This window comes from Neoarius graeffei, chromosome 22 (assembly GCF_027579695.1).
Source record: "Neoarius graeffei isolate fNeoGra1 chromosome 22, fNeoGra1.pri, whole genome shotgun sequence".
NCBI lineage: Eukaryota > Metazoa > Chordata > Actinopteri > Siluriformes > Ariidae > Neoarius > Neoarius graeffei.
In genome coordinates this window covers 23,065,536-23,090,541 of record NC_083590.1, presented here as the reverse complement: position 1 = coordinate 23,090,541, position 25,006 = coordinate 23,065,536, and the positions used below count along the sequence as shown (strand labels likewise).

The following is a 25,006-nucleotide window of genomic DNA, read 5'->3' as shown; positions in this document are numbered from 1 at the left end:
TTGATCTGTGTGCATTAATACTTCCTTGTGATTAGCTTAACTTTCTGTACTGTGTGAAGTAAGCATGCTCTGAGGCAGTGAGGTGTCCACTCTATAGCTCTGTGCTCTGTGGGCGACTGTCTCTGGTGCTGCCACCGAGTGTGTAAGAAGAGGTCAAGCTCATAAAGAATATGAAACAGAAATATAGTGGATATAAAGTGTACACACTCTGTTAAAATGATAGGTTTTTCTGACGTAAAAAAAAAAAAAAGAGACCACGATAAATAATTTCAAAACTTTTCCCACCTTTTAATGTGACCTATAACCTGTACAATTCAATCAAAAAACAAACAAATCTGTTCGGGGGGGAAAACACAAAAAATAAAAAACGTACAATAAGCTGGTTGCATAAGTGTGCACACCCTTAAACTAATACTTTGTTGAAGCACCTTTTGATTTAATTGCAGCATTCAGTCTTTTTGAGTTCACACCTGCCATCAATTAATATGACTCTGATTAACCCCAAATAAAGTTCACATGTCCTAGTAGGATTTTCCTGACATTTACTCCATTGCATCCTCCAGCAAAAGCCATGGTTCGTAGAGAACTTACAAAGCATCAAAAGGATCTCATTGTTGAAAGGTATCAGTCAGGAGAAGGGTACAAAAACATTTCCATGGCATTAGATATACCATGGAGCACAGTGAAGACCGTCATCAAGAAGTGGAGAAAATATGGGACAACAGTGAGATTACCCAGAACTGGACGTCCCTCCAAAATTGATGAAAAGACGACGCAAACTGGTCAGGGAGGCTGCCGAGAGGCCGACAGCAACACTGAAGGAGCTGCAGGAATTTCTGGCAAGTACTGGTTGTGTACTACATGTGACAACAATCTCCCGTATTCTCCATATGTCCGGACTATGAGGTAGGGTCAAAGAAAAACATCCAGGCCCAGGTAAATTTTACGAAAAAAATACATCAAGTCTCCCAAAGGCATGTGGGAAAATGTGTTATGGTCTGATGAAACCAACTTTGAACTTTTTGACCACAATTCCAAAAGGTGTGTTTGGTGCAAAAACAACACTGCGCATCACCAAAAGAACCCCAAACCCACGGTGAAGCATGGTGGCGGCAGCATCATGTTTTGGGGTTGTTTTTCTTCAGCTGGAACAGGGGCTTTAGTCAAGGTGGAGGGAATTATGAACAGTTCTAAATACCAGTCAGTTTTGGCCCAAAACCTTCAGGTGTCTGCTAGAAAGCTGAAGATGATGAGGAATTTCATCTTTCAGCACGACAGTGACCCCAAGCATACGTCAAATCAACAAAAGAATGGCTTCACAAGAAGAAAGTTTAAGTTTTGGAATGGTCCAGCCAGAGCCCAGAGCTAAATCCAATTGAAAATCTGTGGGGTGATCTGAAGAGGGCTGTGCACAAGAGACGCCCTCGCAATCTGACAGATTTGGAGGGCTTTTGCAAGGAAGAGTGGGCAAATATTGCCAAGTCTTGATGTGGCAGGCTGATAGACTCTGACCCAAAAAGACTGAACGCTGTAATTAAATGAAAAGGTGCTTCAACAAAGTATTAGTTTAAGGGTGTGCACACTTATGCAACCAGCTTATTGTATGTTTGTTTTCCCCCTAATAGATTTGTTTTTCAATTGAATTGTACAGGTTATAGGCCACATTGAAGGTGGGAAAAGTTTTGAAATTATTTATCGTGGTCTCTTCTTTTTACATCAGCAAAACCTATGATTTTGATGGGGTGTGTATACTTTTTATATCCACTGTATTGTGATACATGATATGAGCAGCAAAATCGTCTCTCCCAGTATTTTTTATTGTGATATTTGAGACGCTGAAATTCTGTCTCACGTTTCCTCTATACTGTTGAACAGAAAGCTCCAGGTAGAGAGATCAGACTCGCCAACACCCAGCTGTGTCTCCATGAAAAGTGATGGGTCTATGGAGATTCCTCTGAAGTTTAAAACCCCCTCATCTGAACACAGGTAACATCCCATAGTTCTCATAGTTAACATCTCTGCAGAGAGAAAGGCCGTGTTACACATCCCTTTATCCAGTCCAGATCATTAGCAGCATTTTGATATTTATCAGTTTGTTATACTTTAATTAAGCCCAAATGCTGTTATAACACTTTCACTAAACATTTTAGAGTAATTAATATCAATAACTGCACAGTTCAGTGTTTCACAGTGTCACATAATATGGTGGTAAATGCATCTGGATGTGAATAAAAGTAACAGTAATGGCTAAAAAGATAATTAAAACAACCAATAAAGACTGTACATTTCATTTGATATTTATCAGTTTGTTATACTTTAATTGGGCTCTAACGCTTCTGCAGCACTTGCACTTAATGCTTATAATACACTTTACAGGAAGAACTTTTGGATTGATTACTGCTTAAAGGAGATATGCAGAGCTTTTATTTTTAAATAAATTTCTGAGTGGATAGTATCTCCATCCTTGACTCTTGTATGCTGCATAAATAGGAATTAAAAAAAATATATTTTTGAGAGTTAAACTCGACCACAAAGTTGGCATTCGAGCTGCCCCACTGAGCCAGCCAGCCCTGAGTGCGTGACGTCACAGCAGGAACCGGTTTTAAGGCCGAGGCCTTTGACAGCTATAGATCAAAGTAATATAAATAAAAATTTATGGTGAAAGTAAGAAATACCGTTACCGACTTGCTCAACTAAGACTGATTTGACTTCACTGATTGTGGGTTGACGCTCATTAAAACAGGATAGGTGTTATAACTTGTGCAACGTACATGCATTTTCACTGATAAAACGTAAAAGGCTAATTAAATAATCAGATGAACTGAGACAATCATATTCTTAAGCAAATTAAATCATTTTATACCGGTAACTTAAACACAAAATAAAAGTTATATGCATTAATCTAAATGCAGGTAAATGACGAGTATTTTTGTTTTGTATCCAAATGAGAGTCGGAGCTTACCCGTCTGCGTTCTCGCTTCTTGAAGGCCGATCTTGTGGCCGATTTTGTTTTGAAACAATCTGACTTTTTCAGTTGTTCAGTCAGTTCTCCGTTCATTTGCTTCTTCCACGTAAGGGCGAGATGGCAGTAATATCCAGCGGAGAAATCAGACGGCTGCTCCACTCATTCTCCATTCTCTCCATACTGAGTACTCCGCCATTACTGCTGGGCTCAGGCAATTACTAAAACCCAGGACGGAACAGGATGTCACCAGTTTTAGCAACAGCCGCGGGGAGGTCACTGCCTGAGCGATATGTCCCGTTCCGTCCCGTGTTTTACCAACAACCCTCGGCTCATGCTCCTGGAGGACTGGTGCAACTGAACTCGCTTTCCTTTAAATAAATAAATAAAATAAATACTTTCCTTTTCTTGTAGTTTTATTTAATTGTTGGTACTGCACCCTCTTTCAATATGGGCTTATAGCCAACGCTTCTCAACAGATCAGAGGTTTCGTATGAGTCTTCAGTAAAATGTGCAGTGGAGAGACCACGTCGTAGCCGCCCAATGTGCCTGTGAATTTCTTGTAAAACGCGTCCAAATCTTTGCAGTTTGCACATTCTTGGGCCACGAATGCAACGTAAATCCACCTTCTGTTGTGTTGCTGCACCCGCCAGCAACACGTCTACGTGGCATGGCAATAAATTAGCTCAAAATGGAGGATCGGAGTTGCAGTCAGCTCTGTGTTTTAGCATGGCGGAAATGGCGATGAGACCGATAGACTTTCTGCTGTGACGTTACGGATGTCAAGGTCATTCACTCAGACCGCTACCTATATAAATCACTTTAATCGTAAAAATGACTACATTAGATTTATTGTTAGTGCTTAAAACAATTCCTGTGCCATTCTTGAGGTCTCAAGGCATTTACAAATGAAAGTGAGGCTATGGCTCTGCGTATCTGCTTTAATGTTGAGCAGTAATGGTCTACAGGCTGTTTCAGTGTAATTTTTTTCCAAGTTCACGCGGTGTGGTCCTGGTGTTTGTCTATGTGCCACAACACTTCCTTGTGATTAGCTTAACTTTCTGTACTGTGAAGTAAGCATGCTCTGAGGCAGTGAGGTTTCCACTCTATAACTCTGTGCTCTGTGGGTGACTGTCTCTGGTGCTGCCACCGAGTGTGTAAGAAGAGGTAGAGCTCAGAAAGAATATTAAAACGACATACAGTGGATATGAAGTGTACACACTGTTAAAATGATAGATGTGTGAGTGAAATATGAAAGCTTGACTGCAGTAATGGAAAGCGACAAGAAAAGACGTTATGTTGTGAAGGAAAGGAAACGCAGGACCAAACTAATAAATATCAGTGGTCATTGAGCACCTCCGTGTGATCAGCTGCTCGTTTCGCGACTGAATAATGTCACTCAGTACGTTTACATGCACATCCAAATCGAGCTGCTGTCGGTAATCGAGCAAAGGGTCCCAGCAGGGGTGCCAGAGAAATCCAATCCTACATGCACACAAGGAAATCGAGCTATTGTGTGAGGTACATTGTGCACCCGAGCCACAGGTAGCGCTACACGCCCCATCGTTTTGGTACACTTCTGGTTGTCGTCATGAAGAAGAGCTATTCAAGAGTATAAACAAAGTTATCAGTTCCGTGTTCACAAGAAGAGTGTTTGTAGTTTGTATGTACGAACAGAAGGGTTCATAATAAAGTGGGCGGCTAAGGTGAAGTGTCATGCCGACCGAGGCTGTCCCCCCCCCCCCCCCCCAACTGAGGCTGTTGTGTTTCCCGCTTGTGGTCTCGTCTTCCGGAAGGGGCAGTGCTGAAGTAAGTAGCTCGACTACGTAGCTCGATAGGGTTTACATGCACTAAGTACCTCGGCAAAAATCGCATAATCTAGGTTGTGTAGCTCGATTACGAGAAATCAAGTTCGGTTCAATTTCAGCCTAGCTAAGGTGTTTCCATGGCATTTAGAACTTCGATTTCAGTCGAGCAACGGCAGAAATTCGATTTTTTCTATGTGCATGTAAACGCACTGACTGTCAGTGCACGGTCAAAGGTAAACCTGTGCATGCACAGACGGACTTCCTCTGTCTGCTTGAATGCGCGAAGTGAGTGATTTCATACACATTGTTTGCTCGGGAATCCCCTCAAATTAAGTAACCTCCCAGCCACAGAATGGCCTGATATTTGTGAGATTATTACAGAAATAAACATATCACAATGACCAGATTTCAGAGGGAACTAAATTTCACCGATTTTATGAAATCGAAAGGCCGTCTAGCTTTAAATGCAATAGGTAGGCTAACTGATTTGCAATTTTAGATATTTATTCAGTCACCTGTTTAAACAAGCTTAGTCCATTATCAAATCTCGGCTCTGTTAGAAGACCTCTACAGGTCCCCAACAGGTCCCTAACATGCAACAGGGCTTTTTGTAACTAAAGGGAATTTTTTTTTTTTATGGAGAGTAAGGAGTGGCTATTAACTCGCATTGCCATCGACAGCTGTGCTCCAGCTGATGCTTGAATATTTAAATTATACATCTGTGATACTGGGCGGCACGGTGGTGTAGTGGTTAGCGCTGTCGCCTCACAGCAAGAAGGTCCTGGGTTCGAGCCCCGGGGCCGGCGAGGGCCTTTCTGTGTGGAGTTTGCATGTTCTCCCCGTGTCCGCGTGGGTTTCCTCCGGGTGCTCCGGTTTCCCCCACAGTCCAAAGACATGCAGGTTAGGTTAACTGGTGACCCTAAATTGACCGTAGGTGTGAATGTGAGTGTGAATGGTTGTCTGTGTCTATGTGTCAGCCCTGTGATGACCTGGCGACTTGTCCAGGGTGTACCCCGCCTTTCGCCCGTAGTCAGCTGGGATAGGCTCCAGCTTGCCTGCGACCCTGTAGAAGGATAAAGCGGCTAGAGATAATGAGATGAGATGAGATCTGTGATACTCATAGCCTTTATACTGTGTATAATAGCTTATATTGCAAATCTTTACATGTCGGTGACAAAATACGGTCAGAGCTCAAACTCATCACCAAAAACAGGCCTAGAGTCCCACAGAGCCAGGCAACTGCAGCCTGTGTCCTCCAACCCTGTGTTGGCACACCACAACCTTGGATGCCTTGGGAGTTGACCGCAGCAGTGATTTCTTTCCATGCTGTGTTTTTCTGATGTCCTGTGATGCTACTTTTCTGGCTGCCAAATAGAAATAATTTGTTCAGTTGGACTTGGAGCTTCTATTTCGAGAGCGGAGAAGTTTCTGTTCTTGGCCGTATTATGCCTCACCATGCACTAAAGTCTGGGGGCGTGGCCAATAAACCAAGAATATTTAGGGTCCTGATATTTAAATGATGGTTTTCAGCCACTGCATTCATACACGCTCGATCATACTTGCATTTTGATTGGTGAGATCCGAACATTTCATGAGTCACACGTGAACCCTGTTGTACGATGATTTCTGCACTCGGACCGGTGCTCTTTTCTATGCTCGAATGATAAATGAGGGCCGTTATCTGTTCATTCTGCATGAAGTAGTGATATTCTGTTACATCCCTAATGACCTTGTGGGAAGGAAATTTAAATTAAATAAAACTCAGATTAAAACTATTAAATTAATTAAAACTCAAACCTGGGGCAGAGATTTTTTTTATCCAGTTCCATAATATTTTTTGTCATGTATTTAGCACTGTGCTCTTTACATGTTGATGCACTCAAAGAATTACTGTAGTAAAATTAGGGCTATAGATTGTAGTATTAGTGTTTCTCATGAACAGCAACAATTTTTGTTCCCAGTGTTCTACAGATGGCAGGTGACCGAAGAGAAAAGATCATCATCACAGATACGGGGTAAGATCAAAACCAACATCATGACTGTGACACTGACGCACTGGTATTATAAACCTCTCTGCTGTTGTTTCATATAGACTGATTAGATTATAGAAAACGTACAGGAGAATAAAACAAATGCACAGTGAGAACACCATAAAGAACGATCTGTTTTAACCAGTCAGAAAAAAATGTGATCTTAAACTGTAATAATTGGAGCCCATGTCTCACCATGTCTTCCTACTTCACCCTGTCACACAGACACGCCCCAGAATCTGCTGCTGGAAATGAGGTCCAGAAAAAGCTCAAATTAAATCTGAAGTTTCAGTGTTTAAATGAAGTGATGATAAAACAGGACAACCGAGCGCTCCTGAATGAGATCTACATAGAACTCTGCATCACCGAGGGAGACAGTGGAGACGTCAGTAAAGAGCATGAGGTGAGACAGATCGAGGCAAAGTCCAGGAGAAAATCAACAGAGGAAACACCAATCAAATGCAATGACCTCTTTAAGCCCTTATCTGAAGAAGACGAACCCATCAGAACTGTACTGACAAAGGGAGTGGCTGGTATCGGAAAAACAGTCTCTGTGCAGAAGTTCATTGTGGACTGGGCTGAAGGGAAAGCAAATCAGGACGTCCACTTCATATTTCCACTTCCTTTTAGAGAGCTGAATCTGATGAAGGACCAGAAACTGAGTCTAATGGAGCTCCTTCATGTCTGTTTTAAGGAAACAAAAGAAACAGAAATGTCCAGGTTGGGAAAGGTTCTGTTTGTTTTTGATGGATTGGACGAGTGTCGTTTCCCTCTGGATTTCCAGAACACAGTGAGTGTGTGTGATGTAACTGAATCAGCAGCTGTGCATGTGCTACTGATAAACCTGATCAAAGGGAATCTGCTTCCCTCTGCTCTCATCTGGATCACCTCCCGACCAGCTGCAGCTGATCAAATCCCCTCTGAGTACGTCCACCGAGTCACAGAGGTACGAGGGTTCAGTGACCCAAAGAAGGAGGAGTACTTCAGAAAGAGGATCAGTGATCAGAGCCTGGCTGAGAACATCCTCACACACCTGAAGTCATTAAGAAGCTTCTACATCATGTGCCACATCCCAGTCTTCTGCTGGATTTCAGCCACTGTTCTAGAGAGAATGTTGGGTGAAGCAGAGAGTGGAGAGATCCCCAAGACTCTGACTCAAATGTACACACACTTCCTCATCATTCAGACAAACATCATCAGAGAAAAGTACTCAAAGAAGCAGGAGAGTGATGAAGAAATGCTTCTCAAACTGGGAAAACTGGCTTTTCAGCAGCTGAAGAAAGGCAACCTGATCTTCTATGAGGAAGACCTGAGAGAGTGTGGCATTGATGTGACAGAAGCAGCAGTGTACTCAGGTGTGTGTACGCAGATCTTCAGAGAGGAGGTTGGGCTTCACCAGAGTAAAGTCTACTGCTTTGTTCATCTGAGCGTTCAGGAGCATCTGGCAGCTCTGTATGTGCATCTGACCTTCATGAAGGAAAAGAGAAATGTTCTTGATCAGAGTCGGTCCGTTCAGACAGTTTCAGATGTACACAGGAGTGCTGTAGATCAGGCCTTAAAAAGTCAGACTGGACATCTGGATCTGTTCCTCCGCTTTCTTCTGGGTCTCTCACTGGAGTCCAATCAGAAACTCTTACATGCCATGGTAACACAGACAGGAAGTAGCTCCCAGAGCAAACAAGAAACAGTTCAGTGCATTAAGGAGAAGATCAATGAAAAGCTTCCTGCAGAAAAATCCATCAATCTGTTCCACTGCCTGAATGAGCTGGGTGACAGTTCTCTCGTGGAGGAACTCCAGCGCTACCTGAAATCTGGAAAACAAAGTGAACTCTCTCCTTCCCAGTGGTCTGCTCTGGTGTTTGTGTTACTGACTTCAGCACAGGAGCTGGAGGAGTTTGACCTGAGTAAATATACCAGTACAGAGAAGATACCAGAGTGGGTTCTTGTGCAGGTGATGCCTGTGATTGCAGCATCGAGAAAAGCAATGTAAGTAAAGCTGAATATAACTGTTCTACTGTTCCACTGTTGGTTAGAAAGAAACTGAAAGCACTTCAACATATGTACACTTTGGGATGTTCTGAGCATAAGGTGATACAGAGAACATTTTAGGAGCACCAGCACAAAATTTAGGCGCACCACTTAAATCAACATTCAGTGCAACACGTTTTCATGCTACCGGTAGCTTTTAGCCTCTGCCATCTTGGTCAGAAGGTTTTTTTTTGTTTGTTTCTCCCGTGTCTTGAGAATGTCATGTGCCAAAAATGCAAAAATATCACATGCTGAACTGATTGGTTCTCATATGGTTTTCATTTGCATGAAGTTGTGAATTTGTCAGTTTCGCTTGCCTCCGTGAAGTCAACATAATATCCAGCAGTGGTTTGACAACTCCATGCAAACAACCTAGCGGACACATCGACGGTATAAATAATTTACACAGTTGATGGGTGGAGATGATAATTTAAAGCTGTACTGCCTTTCAGATTTTTCAAGTTTAGGTCATAAAAATAATTTTCCCTGACGCTCAATTATTTTTGTTTAGTGGACCAAAAGCTGCTGAATTTGAATCACAGACTTCCAATTTTATTAGGCTTGTTTTTTTTTTTTAAATAAATAGAACATTTAATGAATGAATTAATTCTTAAAATTAATGAATTTAAGGCCACTTGGCCCTAAATTCTCTGCTGTTTTTTCTTGCTTCACCATGACCCAATTCAAGATACTACGTCATGCATCACGTGGTGGGCTTTACCTGTTCGCTCAAGACATTGTGGGATACAAATTTGAAACGGGAGAGAAAAACGGAGGATGTAAGCGTGCGAATGAAACGTGAAAGACCGACTACAGTAACGGAAAGCGAGAAGAAAAGACGTCATGTTGTGAAGGAAAGGAAACACAGGACCAAACTAATAAATATCGGTGGTCAGTGAGCACCTCGGTGTGATCAGCTGTTCGTTTAGTGACAGAATGATGGAACTGTCAGTGCACGCTCAAAGGTAAACCTGCGCATGCGCACACGGACTTCCTCTGTCTGCTTGACTGTGCAAGCGAGTGATTTTCATGCACATTATTTGCTCAGGAATCCCCTCAAATTAAATAACTTCCCAGCCACACAATGGCCTGTTTTTTTGTGAGGTATTACAGAAATAAACATATCACAATGACCAAATTTCAGAGGGAACTAAATTTCACCGATTTTATGAAATCGAAAGGCCGTCTGCTTTTAACATGTTGGATATGTAATGTTTTTTGCATGTGATTTTTTTTTTGCATGTGATTTAAAATGCAATATTACAACACATTTAAATATGACAACAATTTAATAATAATGATGACAAACATCACACACAGTTGCTGAACTTAACATTTATTTAACACTGCAATCAGCCACCCAGCAGAGTCACACCATAATAAATGTTGTGGTGTTGTTTCTGGTGCATGGCATGCTGTGTCAAAGAAAGGAATAAATATGGATTCGTAACTGCGATGAGTATCTCATTATTGAGATCACTGTCACAAGACAATGCAGCAATCTACTGATGTGAAATAAACGACACTACACAATTTGATGGTTCATATGCCATAATGTTATTCTAATCAGATTTTGTGCCCTTGCAAATATTTTGCTCATACAATCATCAGGAGCTTCACTTTTAGGCACTGCTTAAATATCTATATTACTTTTTTACTGTAGTTTCTGCTTTTGACAGCTGATTGTTTTCACGAAGTTGCCTTGCAACACCATCACACAACACCACTTCTGGTTGTTCACTGACCAGACAGATTTTGCCCAACCAGAGTGAATTTCATCCCCATACAACCTGAATGAGAGCGAAACAAAATTCACTGCAGTGGAAATGTACTGTTAACTCGTCACGTTAATCACACACACTGTCTTGCGCGCGCACACACGCATCCAGTTCTTGCTCCATCCTGGTTTTTCACATGATATACAATACTGATTTAAAAAATAAAATAGGGGCATATTTGCAAGGCACAGTGCAGGCTTAGTGATGAAATTTAGTTGCACTGTCTCCAGAATAGTTGCAAAATGTGACCTAAATATTTGCAGTTTGGAGCACTGAAAAATGAATGCAAATAATCAAACTGGATTTTATAGTGCGTGTGTGTGTGTGTGTGTGTGTGTGTGTGTGTGTGTGTGTGTGTGTGTGTGTGTGTGTACCCTGCCTCTCGCCTATAGTCAGCTGGGATAGGCTCCAGCTTGCCCATGACCCTGCACAGGATAAGCGGTTACAGATAATGAATGGATGGATGTTGCTTTGACCTTCTGACAGCTTTTATTCTTTTTCATGCTGTAGCTCTTTGATTTATTTATTTATCTCTTAAACACCTCTGTCTCAAATTTCACTCTACTTTTCTCGGAGAGGTCTTTGCACCACACACAGGGGAAGTCAGACAGGAAGATGAAACGCACAGAGTGTAAGCAGAAGAACATGTCCAGTATGCAAATCGCTGGCACCAGGAACAAATGAAGAGCACCCGGCATCACGCACACAAAAGACGCTGTTAGCCAACTAGCTAATCATAAGTAGCTCCATAAAACAACTTCAGCACTAGGCAGAAGTTTCAGGTGCTCACTAATGACTGAACAAATCAAATGTCTTAGCTGTTCAGATAAATATAACTCTTCCTTTTTCATCTAAATGTGAATTTTGAAACTATTTTCATTCCTTGTGTTAGAACTATTTTAGATCAGACTCTCATTTCCCTATTTGGTGTGCATATTTTGTGTTCCGCGTTTATATCATGCACAAGCAAATGCACATGCAGCAGAAAACTCAAATCCGACCAGCGTTAACTGTGAATTACTGTTGCAGCATTTAAGTGTATTGGCTACCTGATGTTTGAACTTTTGTCATTTATGAAAATGAAATGGTGCTGTGAAAGCTTTGAGGACCTGTTTGATCATTTGAACTAGTGTTAGTTCATTATGTATTATTTATTTATTTCAGTATCAGTTGTGATGCAATTAAATGGAGAAGTGGAACAGCTCTGATCTCAGTGCTCAACTCAGAAACCTCCAGTCTGAGAGAACTGCATCTGACTGTGAGTACACTGGATCTGTCTGGGAATAAACTAGGAGACTCCGGAGTAACGCGTCTCTGTGCTGTACTGGAGAATCCTCACTGTAAAGTGAAGATACTGAGGTAAGATCATCTCTTAGAGTCACAATAACTCACTAAAGGCAGCAGTTAATACAACCCCAATTCCAAAAAAGTTGGGACGGTGTGTAACTATAAATAAAAACAGAATGTTGAAGATTTGCAAATCTTGGGGAACCCTATATTTCATTGAAAATGGTACAAACACAACATATCAAATGTTGAAACTGAGAAATTTTATCGTTTTTTGAAAAATAGATGCTCATTTTGAATTTGCTGTCAGCAACACGTTTCAGAAAAGTTGGGACGGGGTGACAAAAGGCTCAAAAAGTTGTGTAATGCTAAAAAAAAAACTAATTAGGTTAATTGGTAACAGGTCAGTAACATATAAAAAGAGCATCCCAGAGAGGCGGAGTCTCTCAGAAGTAAACATGGGGAGGGGTTCACTGCTCTGTGAAAGACTGTGAGCAAACAGTGCAACAGTTTAATAATAGCATTCCTCAATGTAACACTGCAAAAAATTTGGGGATCATCTCATCTGTGGTACAGAATATCATTAAAAGATTCAGAGAATCTGGGGGAATCTCTGTATGCAAGAGACGAGGCTGAAAACTGACATTGGATGCCTGTGATCTTCAGGCCCTCAGGCAACCCTGCATTAAAAGCAGACACGTGTCTGTAGTGGAAATCACTGTATGGGCTCAGGAACACTTCAGAAAACCATTGTCTTTGAAAAGAGTTCATTACTGCATCCATAAATGCAAGTTAAAACCAGATATAAACAATATCCAGAAACACCAGCACCTTGTCTGGGCCCGAGCTCTTTGGACTGAGGCAAAGTGGAAAATTGTCCTGAGGTCTGACGAATCAAAAGGAGAAATTCTTTTTAGAAATCATGGACACCACGTCCTCCAGGCTAAAGAAAAGAGGGACCATCCGGCTTATCAGTGCACAGTTCAAAAGCCAGTGTCTGTGATGGTGCATTAGTGCACATGACATGGGGAGCTTGTACATCTGGGAAGGCATCATTAATGCTGAATGATGTATACACGTTTCAGAGCAATATGCTGCCATCCAGACAAAATCTTTTTCAGGGAAGGCCTTCCTTCTTTCAGCAAGATAATGCCAAACCGCTTTCTGCACATATTAAAGGAACAGTCCACCGTACTTCCATAATGAAATATGCTCTTATCTGAATTGAGATGAGCTGCTCCGTACCTCTCCGAGCTTTGCGCGACCTCCCAGTCAGTCAGACGCAGTCAGACGCGCTGTCACTCCTGTTAGCAATGTAGCTAGGCTCAGCATGGCCAATGGTATTTTTGGGGGCTGTAGTTAGATGCGACCAAACTCTTCCGCGTTTTTCCTGTTTACATAGGTTTATATGACCAGTGATATGAAACAAGTTCAGTTACACAAATTGAAACGTAGCGATTTTCTATGCTATGGAAAGTGCGCACTATAATGACAGGCGTACTAACACCTTCTGCGCGCTTCGGCAGCGCATTGATATCTGAGCTCCGTATCAATGCGCTGTCGAAGCGCGCAGAAGATACGCCCAAAAAATACCATTGGCCATGCTGAGCCTAGCTACATTGCTAACAGGAGTGACAGCGTGTCTGACTGCATCTGACTGACTGGGAGGTCGCGCAAAGCTCGGAGAGGTACGGAGCAGCTCGTCTCAATTCAGATAAGAGCATATTTCATTATGGAAGTACGGTGGACTGTTCCTTTAAAACTGCATGGCTCCGTAGTAAGAGTCCGGGTGTTAAACTAGCTTGCCTGCAGTCCAGACCTGTCTCCCTTTTAAAACATTTGGCACATTATGAAGCGTGAAATATGACAAAGGAGACCCTGAACTGTTGAGCAACTGAAATTGTAGATCAGGCAAGAATGGGACAACATTTCTCTTTGAAAACTACAGCAATTGGTTTCCTCAGTTCCCAAATGTTTACAGAGTGTAGCTAAAAGTAGAGGTGATGCAACACAGTGGTAAACGGTGGTGTAGTGGTTAGCGTGGTCGCCTCACAGCAAGAAGGTTCTGGGTTCGGACCCAGCGGCCAGCGAGGGCCTTTCTGTGTAGAGTTTGCATGTTCTCCCCGAGTCTGCGTGGGTTTCCCCCACAGTCCAAAGACATGCTCTTAGGTTAATATGGGACGGCCTTGGGCTAAGGTGCCCTTGAGCAAGGCACCTAACTCCCAACTGCTCCCCAGGCACTGTTAGTATGGCTTCCCACTGCTCTGGGTATGTGTGTGTTCACTGCTTCAGATGGGTTAAATGCAGAGAGGAAATTTCACAATTGTGTGATGAATAAAGTTGTGCTTTCTTTCTTCTCAACATGCCCCTGTCCCAACTTTTTTGAAATGTGTTGCTGACATCAAATTCAGAATGAGCATATATTTTTCCAAAAACAATAAAATGTATCAGTTTCAACATTTGATATGTTGTCTTTGTACTATTTTCAATGAAACATAGGGTTTCCATGATTTGCAACTTATCACATTCTGTTTTTATTTGCGGTCTACGCAATGTCCCAACTTTTTTTTTTTTGTTTGTCCGTCTGTCCATGTGTCTTGTAAGCGCAACTCCTCCTAAATGGTTTTGATATGAAACTTTACACATTTGCAGTATACCACCTGAAGATGTGTATGAAGGAAAATAATCCTGGTCCGATGTTTCAAAGGGGAGATAATTTGACTTGTTCCCTTGCATATGGCAATAATATGAGGACAGCCTCGTAAGCAGGGGTATTCTATAGTGGGTTTACTCACAGTTCTAGTTTTGGAATTGGGGTTGTAGTTGTATATATTGTTGTTTTTCAATTAACAATTTTGTGTAAATGTACAACATGCAGAACAAATATATTAATCATTAAGTGATCATTTTGCCTCAATTACTTTTACATAAAGTATTATTAAATGCAACCCTGTTTCAAAAATATTGGGATGCTGTGCGAAATGTAAACAAAAAACATTCTGCACATATTACAATTGCATAGCTCAGTAGTAAAGAATCCGGGTGCTAAACTGGCCTGCCTGCACTCCAGACCAATCTCCCACTGAAAACATTTGGTGCATTATGAATTGAGAAATATGACAAAGGAGAAACTGGACTGTTGAGCAGTTGAAATCTTGTATCGGACAAGAATGGGACATTTCTCTTTCAGAACTACAACAATTGGTCTTCTAGGAGAGGTGATGCAACACAGTGGTAAACATTCTCCCATCCCAACGTTTTTGAAATGTGTTGCTGGCATCAATATCAAAATGAGCATATATTTAAAAAAAAAAAAAAACAGTAAGATTTATCAGTTTCAACATTTGTCATATGCTGTCTTTGTACTGTTTTCAATTAAATATAGGGTTTCCATGATTTTCTCATCATATTTATCAGATTGCAGGCATTCACGGATGTAAGTGCAGGGGAGAACGGGGATGCAAACAGGAAGTGTCGTCAAATCAGTAAGGAAACGTGTAGTCAGAAAGCAGGCAGGGGTCGGTCGATTGGCAAACAGAATGGTAGAGAGTAGACTAAAGAGTTAAATGGGTAAGCATAGCAAAGGTTCAGGAAACTGCAAGCAGGCAGACAAAGTCTTGGTATAACTGGGTAAACTCAGAACAATATTTTGCACTGAAGGTGTGTGAGAGAGAAGCTTAAGTAGCACTGCTGAATAACAGTTAACGATAGTCAGCTGAACTTAAGAGGGAGACAGGGGGCAGTGTGAACTTTGGGCGTTGTAATCCTGGGAAGCCATGGTTGTAGTTCGGTTAGAGTTTCAACTCACAATACCATTACTGACAGAACATGTGAAATGAAAGTACTGTATACACCCCAAAGTAAAACCTAGTTAGTGGTAGGAACCAGTCCTCCACTGCCTGTACCTGTGCTGGTGAGTCATCCCATAGGAACAAGGGTGGTTGGTAGCCGAGTATGCACTGGAAAGGTGTTAACTGTGTAGTTGAGTGCTTGAGTGAATTTTGTGCATACTCAGCCCACGGGATGAAACGAGACCAGTTCCCCTGATTCCTCATGCAGAACATTCTCAAAAAACAACCAGTTTCCTGGTTGGCCTGTTCCACCTGGCCGTTAGACTGTGGATGATATCCAGATGTGAGGCTTACTGGATGATATCCAAGACGCTCCATGAAACAAGTCCATAGCCATGATGTGAACTGGGGACCACGGTTGCTGACTATATCCTTAGGGATACAAAAGTACCTGAATACATTTTGAAATGGCAGTTCTGCTGTGTGAAACGCAGTAGGAATGCCTGGTAAGGGAATAAGTCCTCAGAGCCTTTGAAAATCGGTCCACAGTAACCATGATGGCTGTGTTACCCTGAGATGGTGGTAGGTCTGTGATGAAGTCAGTGGCCAGGTGGGACCATGGTCTTTGAGGTACAGGGAGGGGACACAACTTACCAGAGGGCGGAGTTCATGGAAACTTGCCTGGGCACATTTGGAGCAGGAAGCAATGAAGTGGTTAATTTTGGTCCACATCCTCTCCCACCAGTACTTACTCCTTAGCATTTGGAAAGTTCTTTGACTACTATGGTGACCTGTGGCAGGAGATGTATGTGCCCATATGATGAGTTTACTTCAAAGTGGTTTGGGGACGTATAGCATGTCAGGTGGGCAGTCCTCTGGGCACCTTTGGGGTTGGGAGGCTCTTATCTCCTTATCCAATTCCCAAGTGATTGACTGAACGAAGCATTCTGGTGCAAGAACGGAATGAGGTTCTGGGTTACGCAGTGCTGGACTGAAAGTTCAGGACAGAGCACCAGCCTTAGTGTTCTTTTGCCCAGGACCGAAGGCGATCGTGAAATCGAACCTCGTAAAGAAGAGAGCTCATCGGGCCTGATGTGGGTTCAGTCTCTTTGCCTTCTTGAGATACTCTTAAGGTTTTGTAGTCAGTTAGTATCACGAAGAGGTGTGTAGCTCCCCCTTAACCAGTGTCTCCATTCCTCAAGGGCAAGCTTAATGGCTAGTAGTTCATGATTCCTGATGTCATAGTTCCTCTCAGCTGACGAGAGCGTCTGAGAAAAGAAAGCCACAGGGTGAAGCTTTGATTTCTCACTGAAGCACTGGGATAGCACCCCTCCCACTCCAGTCTCTGAGGCATCTATCTCGACTGTGAAAGACTTAGACAACCTTTGTCATTCAGTATGCAGCAATTGTACACCGAACGAAATTTCGTTGCAATTTGGCTCAGCACAGAATTAAATATGAAGTGTATTAAATTATGCAGCAGCAAAAATATTATAAAGTGGAATAGTATAAAGCAGGAGTCGGCAACCCTAGGCACGCGTACCACAACTGGCACGCCGAGGAATTTCCAGTGGCACACTGACGATGATACACAAACCTAATTATTCAACACATTAAAAATGTTCAAACGTCATCTTGAACTGTCATTGGCTGTTGCATGGCGAGCCTGCTCTTTTAGCATGACTACACAACAATATAGCGCCCCCCTCCCAGTGTTGCCAGATACTGCTGATGTTTTCCAGCCCAAAATATGTTCAAAACCCGCCAAAATGCACTTAAAACCGCCCAGTCTGGCAACACTGCACCCTCCCCATATTTCTCACAAGATGGGCCCACTTGATGCAGCAGTTGCACTAAGATGGCAAAGAAGCCGACAGTTCGGGCTTTCCTCTCCTCATGGACCAAAGAATATGGGTTCATTTCTCAGAGGGACCGTGCTGTGTGCACGTTGTGTTTTGAAAGTGTTGTGTGTCGAACATCCAGTGTTAAACGTCATTTCAAGGCAAAGCACAAAAAGACTTTCAAAGATCAGGCAGATAGGGACGAATCAATCTCACGCGCAGTGTGCAGATATGGGAAGCAAGCCCACACTTTAAAAGTCTTTGCCTCAGCTAAAAACAATGCCATTGAAGCTAGCTATATAATTTCTCACTGCATAGCTAAACATGGAAAGCCATTCACAGACGGTGAATACATTAAGGAGGCCTTTCTCTCCATTAGTCTTTTTGAGGGGCTGCCAAATAAAGAGACAATAAAATCAAGAATAAAAGACATGCCCGTATCAGCCAGAACTGTTGAGCGACGAATTGGTGAAATGGCAGAAAACGTAAGGGTGCAGCAAACAACTGGCATAAAAGATGCAGCGGTATTTAGCATTGCGCTTGACGAAAGTATAGATGTGAATGATGTGGCACGTTTGGCAGTGATGGCAAGATATTGTGATGTGACTGTGAGAGAGGAGCTCTGCTGTTTAAAGCCAATGAACCCTGCTGGGCATCTTTACCCGAAAAGTTCAACTGTCTTCGCAATATCGCACTGGCTTTATTGTCAGTGTTCTGATCAACATATCTGTGTGAACAGATATTTTCGCACATAAAGAATGTACTTTGCCCCTCCCGAAGTCGTCTGACAACGGGCCATTCGGAATCATGCGTCCAACTCAAAGTGACCAATTACCATCCCCACATCTCGGAGCTAAGTAAGGGGAAGCAGGGCCAATGGTCACATTGACTGATGGGCAAAACATTTATTTTGTAACAAGGCTACTTCAAATTTGCATTTTATTGTTAAGCCACTTTATGTAGGCTACTTGTCAATGTTCTCTGACACTCATTATTTAATTTTTTTTTCTGCAGTTTTATTATTCATCAGTTCCATTTCCATTAGGCTGCTACGTCTTTATTGTGAATAACTTGGGCCTGTTACCTACTGAAAGATTTTGGATGTTATTTTGTGAATTTGTATAAGCTGCTTGCAATGTTGTTATCTAATGGGGGGGAGAGAGGCTGTTCTTAAACCTTGTGTGTGAGGTTAATGGCATAAAACAAGTGCAATTTGGTTAAAGTGTGTGAGGTTAATGACAAGTGCAATGGTGTTTTACATTTGCTCAATGCATTAAATATCCATATCCGTCTAAAACGTGTGGTGTCTAATTACACATCGTTAACAACACCCATTTGAATGGCACACTAACAAGAAAATTTCTAATTGGCACTACATGGCAAAAAGGTTGCCGACCCCTGGTATAAAGTGACCTGTGGAATTTGGAATGTTCAAGTTATAAATAGAAGTTTAGAGTTTGGGTTTGGAGTTCAGCTGTCTGGTGACCTGGGGGAAAATGCTGTTACAGAACCTGGTGGTCCTGCACCTAATGCTGCGGATCCTCTTTCCAGAGGCGAGAACAGTCCATAATGAGGGTGTGAGGGGTCACTGATGATGTTTCTGGTTTGAGACATGCAACGCCTTGGTGCAATGTCCTGAATGAAGGGAAGAGAAGTCCCAATGATTTTCTCTGCTGTCCTCATCACTCTCCTCACATTCTTCCAGTCAGAGGCACTGCAGCCTCCACACCACACAGAGATGCAGCTGGTTAGAATGCTCTGTATGGTGCTTCTGTAGAATGTAGTGAGGATGGGCGGGGGCAGGTGGGCTCTCCTCATCCTACACAGGAAGTGCAGATGTTGCTGTGCCTTCTTGACCAGTGACGCAGTATTCACAGACCAGGTGATGTTGTCTGTGATGTGCACCCCCAGGAATTTGGTGCTATTGACCACCTCCACGGCCGTCTTGTTGATGGGAAGTGGCGCGTGGCTGGGTTGGTTTTTCCTGAAGTCAACAATGATCTCTTTAGTTTTGTCCACGTTCAGGATCAGGTTATTTTCCCTGCACCAGCCCACCAGCTACTCCACCTCCTCTCTATAGGCCAGGTCGTTATTGTCCCTGATGAGGCCCACCGCTGTTGTGTCGTCCACAAACTTCACAATGTGGTTGCTGGTAGCCCTGGGGACACAGTTGTTTGTCATCAGAGTGAACAGCAGAGGGCTCAGGACACAGCCCTGAGAGGAGCCTGTGCTGAGGGTGACGACACTGGAGGTGTTTTTATTTTATTTTTTTATTTCGAACATGTATAAAAAAAAATGTATGTAACTATTTGTACATACAAAAGAAAGAAAATGAGAAATTAAAAAAAAATAAAAATAACATAAAGAGGTAAGACATTACAAAACACCGCACATTGTTCGAAAAAGGAGTGGGAAGAAGTACAATACTTTCTGACCCACACTGACTGTGGTCTTTCAGTGAGGAAGTCCAGCAGCCAGTTGCACAGGGGGGTGCTGAAACCCAGGGGACCCAGTTTGTTCACCAGATGCTGTGGAATGATGGTATTAAACGCTGAACTGAAGTCCAGGAACAGCATTCGCACATGAGTGTTGTTCTCCTCCAGGTGTGCAAGGCTCAGGTGAAGAGTGGAGGAGATTGCGTCTTCAGTGGAGCGGTTTGGCCGGTAGGCAAACTGGAAGGGGTCGAATGTGGGAGGGAGCCTGGAAGTGATGTACTCCTTTACCAGCCTCTCAAAGCACTTCATCATAATGGGAGTGAGTGCGACAGGCCGGTAGTCATTGAGTGATGTGAGGGTTTTTTTGGCACTGGGATGATGGTGGTAGTCTTGAAACATGATGGGACTTTGGCTTGATCCAGTGAGGTGTTGAAGATGTCCGTTAGAACATGAGCCAGCTGGTCTGCACATTCCCTGAGCACCCGACCAGGAATATTATCGGGGCCCGGGGCCTTTCATGTGTTGACTCTCCTCAGAATCCCCTGCACCTCTGCTGCCTTTTTATCTTGATGGGGAACAGCAGGAGTGTTATTTAGTGCCTCAAACCTCCCAAAGAAGTTATTCTTGGGCTTGGTTGGGTCAGGATGCTGCAGGATGGGGGCTGAGGTGAACGCAGTCTTGAGTCGGTCGAAAGCTTCCTCAGCTGCAGGGTTCCAGAGAAGACGTTTAGGACCTTTCTTTAGCAGGACGGTTAAGGGAGCCGCGATGGTGCTGAAACCGCTGATAAAGCGTCAGTAGAAGTTAGCGAAACCTAGAAAACATTGAAGCTCCTTCACAGACGTGGGTACAGGCCAAGACATGACTGCAGACACCTTGGAGGAATCCATGCTGACTCCTTCTGCACCAATGACGTAACCCAGAAATGAAATCTGACGTACAGTGGTGCTTGAAAGTTTGTGAACCCTTTAGAATTCTCTATATTTCTGCATAAATATGACCTAAAACATCATCAGATTTTCACACAAGTCCTAAAAGTAGATAAAGAGAGCCCAGTTAAACAAATGAGACAAAAATATTATACTTGGTCATTTATTTATTGAGGAAAATAATCCAATATTACATATCTGTGAGTGGCAAAAGTATGTGAACCTTTGCTTTCAGTATCTGGTGTGACCCCCTTGTGCAGCAATACCTGCAGCTAAACGTTTCCGGTAACTATTGATCAGTCCTGCACACCGGCTTGGAGGAATTTTAGCCCATTCCTCCGTACAGAACAGCTTCAACTCTGGGATGTTGGTGGGTTTCCTCACATGAACTGCTCACTTCAGGTCCTTCCACACATTTCGATTGGATTAAGGTCAGGACTTTGACTTGGCCATTCCAAAACATTAACTTTATACTTCTTTAACCATTCTTTGGTAGAACGACTTGTGTGCTTCGGGTCATTGTCTTGCTGCATGACCCACCTTCTCTTGAGATTCAGTTCATGGACAGATGTCCTGACATTTTCCTTTAGAATTTGCTGGTATAATTCAGAATTCATTGTTCCATCAATGATAGCAAGCCGTCCTGGCCCAGATGCAGCAAAACGGGCCCAAACCATGATACTACCGCCACCATGTTTCACAGATGGGATAAGGTTCTTATGCTGGAATGCAGTGTTTTCCTTTCTCCAAACATAACGCTTCTCATTTAAACCAAAAAGTTCTATTTTGGTTTCATCCATCCACAAAACATTTTTCCAATAGCCTTCTGGCTTGTCAACATGATCTTTAGCAAACCGCAGACGAGCAGCAATGTTCTTTTTGGCGAGCAGTGGCTTTCTCCTTGCAGCCCTGCCATGCACACCATTGTTGTTCAGTGTTCTCCTGATGGTGGACTCATGAACATTAACATTAGCCAATGTGAGAGAGGCCTTCAGTTGCTTAGAAGTTACCCTGGGGTCCTTTGTGACCTCGCCGACTATTACACGCCTTGCTCTTGGAGTGATCTTTGTTGGTCGACCACTCCTGGGGAGGGTAACAATGGTCTTGAATTTCCTCCATTTGTACACAATCTGTCTGACTGTGGATTGGTGGAGTCCAAACTCTTTAGAGATGCTTTTGTAACCTTTTCCAGCCTGATGAGCATCAACAACGCTTTTTCTGAGGTCCTCAGAAATCTCCTTTGTTCGTGCCATGATACACTTCCACAAACATGTGTTGTGAAGTTCAGACCTTGATAGATCCCTGTTCTTTAAATAAAACAGGGCGCCCACTCACACCTGATCGTCATCCCATTGATTGAAAACACCTGACTCTAATTTCACCTTCAAATTAACTGCTAATCCTAGAGGTTCACATACTTTTGCCACTCAAAGATATGTAATATTGGATCATTTTCCTCAATAAATAAATGACCAAGTATAATATTTTTGTCTCATTTGTTTAACCGGGTTCTCTTTATCTACTTTTAGGACTTGTGTGAAAATCTGATGATGTTTTAGGTCATAATTATGCAGAAATATAGAAAATTCTAAAGGGTTCACAAACTTTCAAGCACCACTGTAAAAGGAATTCACACTTCTCAACTTTTAAGATAGAGGTGATTCTTGAGTAGACGCTTCAGAACTGACCTGATGTGTTCCAGGTGACTTGCTTCATCAGGGGAGTAGATCAGAATGTCATCGAGGTATGCGATTACAAACTTCCCCAGCATGTCCCGGAGCACGTCATTTATGAGACATTGGAAAATGCTTGGTACTGAAGAAAGGCCATATGGCATGACCTGGTACTCAGACTGGTCGGTGGTGGTGCTAAAAGCTGTCTTCCATTCGTTGCCCTTTTGGATTCTGATGAGGTTGTATGCACTGCGCAGATCAAGCTTCAAGAAGATTTTTGCGGCCCGTAGTTGCTCTAAAGCAGAGGGAACTAGTGAAAGTGGATATGGGTACTTTACAGACATTTGGTTTAGTCCTCTGAAGTCTATACAAGGTTGAAGGCCTCCCCCCTTCTTATCCACAAAGAAGAATCCTGTGGAGGCAGGTGACTTGGAGGGACGAATGTAACCCTGTTTGAGCGCTTCCTAAATGTACTCCTCCATTGCAGCCTGTTCCTTCAGGGAAAGCGGGTAGATTTGGCTGCGTGGAGGTGACGTGCCTGGAAGATCAATGGCACAATCGTAAGGGCAATGTGGTGATAGGCCACAAGCCTTACCCTTATTAAAAACTTCTTTCAGGTCTGAATAACATTCTGGTACATTGTCCAGTGAATCTGGTTGAGGACTTTCAACAGAAGTAGACGAAATGCATAGCTGGGGGGCGCAACAAACAGTTTAGAAAGCATGTAGGGACCATTGGAGGATTTCTTTGTTTTGCCAAGATATCAGAGGGTCATGGAGCTGTAATCATGGGTAACCCAGGATGATGTCATGGTGAAGCGTAGACGTCACAAAAAGTTAAATTAGTTCAAAATGGAGAGCTCCTACTTGGATGCGAACTGGAGTGGTTCTAGTTGTGACGAGACCATCTCCTATAGGTCTGCAGAGGGGATATTGACAGGTTGAACTCCTGGATGATTGAATGGTCAATGAAGTTCCCCTCCAGCCCGGAGTCAACAAATACAGATAACATATGGGTCAAGACTGGCAGTTTCAACACCGGTACTTTTTAAATGATTGTGAGTTAAAGTTTCTCACCGGACTCACCACGTCAGGAGCAGGCTCAGAGTTGTTGTTGCGAGTAGGGCGGACTGGACACTGTGTTATATGATGGTTGGAACTCCCACAATATAAGCATAGCCCCTTGCGTCGCCTTCTCTCTCGTTCAGAGCATTTCAGCCTAGTTTGAGAAACCTCCATGTGTGTGAATGCATCAGCTGTCTGAGCTGGGCTGGTGTCCTCCTTGAGAGAGGGTCGGCTGGAAAGTAGATGATCCAGTCAAATAGCGAGGTCTATGAGGGAGTCTAAAGTGAGATGTTCATCTCTACAGGCCAGTTCACTCAATATTTTGGGACGAAGATCTTGGCAAAAACACTGCTTTCAGAGCCGGCTCATTCCATCCACTAGCGGCTGCAAGAGTTTGGAAATCCAGCGCGTACTCTGCTACTCCTCTTGCCCCTTGGGTGATGGTGAGTAGACTTTCGCCGACTTCTGTCCCTTCAGGTTCATGATCGAACACTCGTTTGAATAGATCTAGAAAACGCTCATTTGAGGTGGTATGCTCCTCTCCACTCTTCCATACTGTGCTAGCCCACTGTAGCACCTTCCCGGTGAGAAAAGAGAGAAACTTTGCAATCTTACGTTTGTCAGAGAGCTTTGGCATGGTAGCGAAGTACAAGGAGCACTGAAGCAGAAATCCCCTACAGTTAAGGGCATCACCGGCATATTTCTCAGGAGTTGGGCAAAGCTGCACAGGAGTTAGAGGCATCAGAGCGTGTTACGAGGGCCTGTGACATCACAGCAGTTAACTGTGCCATTCTGGTATTGAGGTCGGCAAGCATCTGCTGATGTTCTGCTAAGAGGTGTCCCTGAGTATATAAAGCTGTTTGCTTCGCCTCCTCCGCTACATCCATAACGAGGCGAAGTATCCTGTCAGGTTGCAGGCACTCACGGATGTAAGTGCAGGGGAGAGTAGGGATGCAAACAGGAAGCGTAGTCAGAAAGCACGCAGGGGTCGGTCGATCGGCAAACAGAATGGTAGAGATCAGGTTAAAGAGTTAAACGGGTAAAAATAGCAAAGGTTCAGGAAACTGCAGGCAGACAAGAAAGGCTTGGTATGACTGGGTAAACGCAGAACGATACTTCACACTGAAGGTGTGTGAAGGAGAGGCTTAAAGGAATACTCCGGAGTGAAATGCTTTTTAGGTCTATTTTCGCATTATTGGGAGTGCCATCTTGAGTTGACAGTCCTTAAAAGTCGAGTGCCGAGTGCAGAGCCCATCCCACTGGAAATGCACAATTGTGGTATGTTGTGCATTTCCAGCGGGATGGGCTCTGCACTCGACTTTTACGGACTGTCCACTCAAGATGACGTCTGAGGAAGACCGACTTCAGGTAAGGTCACTGGCG

The 25,006-nt window shown here is 43.2% G+C and overlaps 1 protein-coding gene across 1 annotated transcript in view; it reads left to right on the top strand.

The window, feature by feature from the left end:
• LOC132870779 (NACHT, LRR and PYD domains-containing protein 12-like) overlaps positions 1 to 25,006 on the top strand; it is a 165,524-nt gene that overhangs the window by 67,662 nt on the left and 72,856 nt on the right. The window contains 4 exon segments of the mRNA XM_060904635.1: positions 1,876 to 1,986; positions 6,732 to 6,785; positions 7,026 to 8,786; positions 11,771 to 11,965. Coding sequence (XP_060760618.1) covers positions 1,876 to 1,986; positions 6,732 to 6,785; positions 7,026 to 8,786; positions 11,771 to 11,965 — 2,121 coding nt within the window.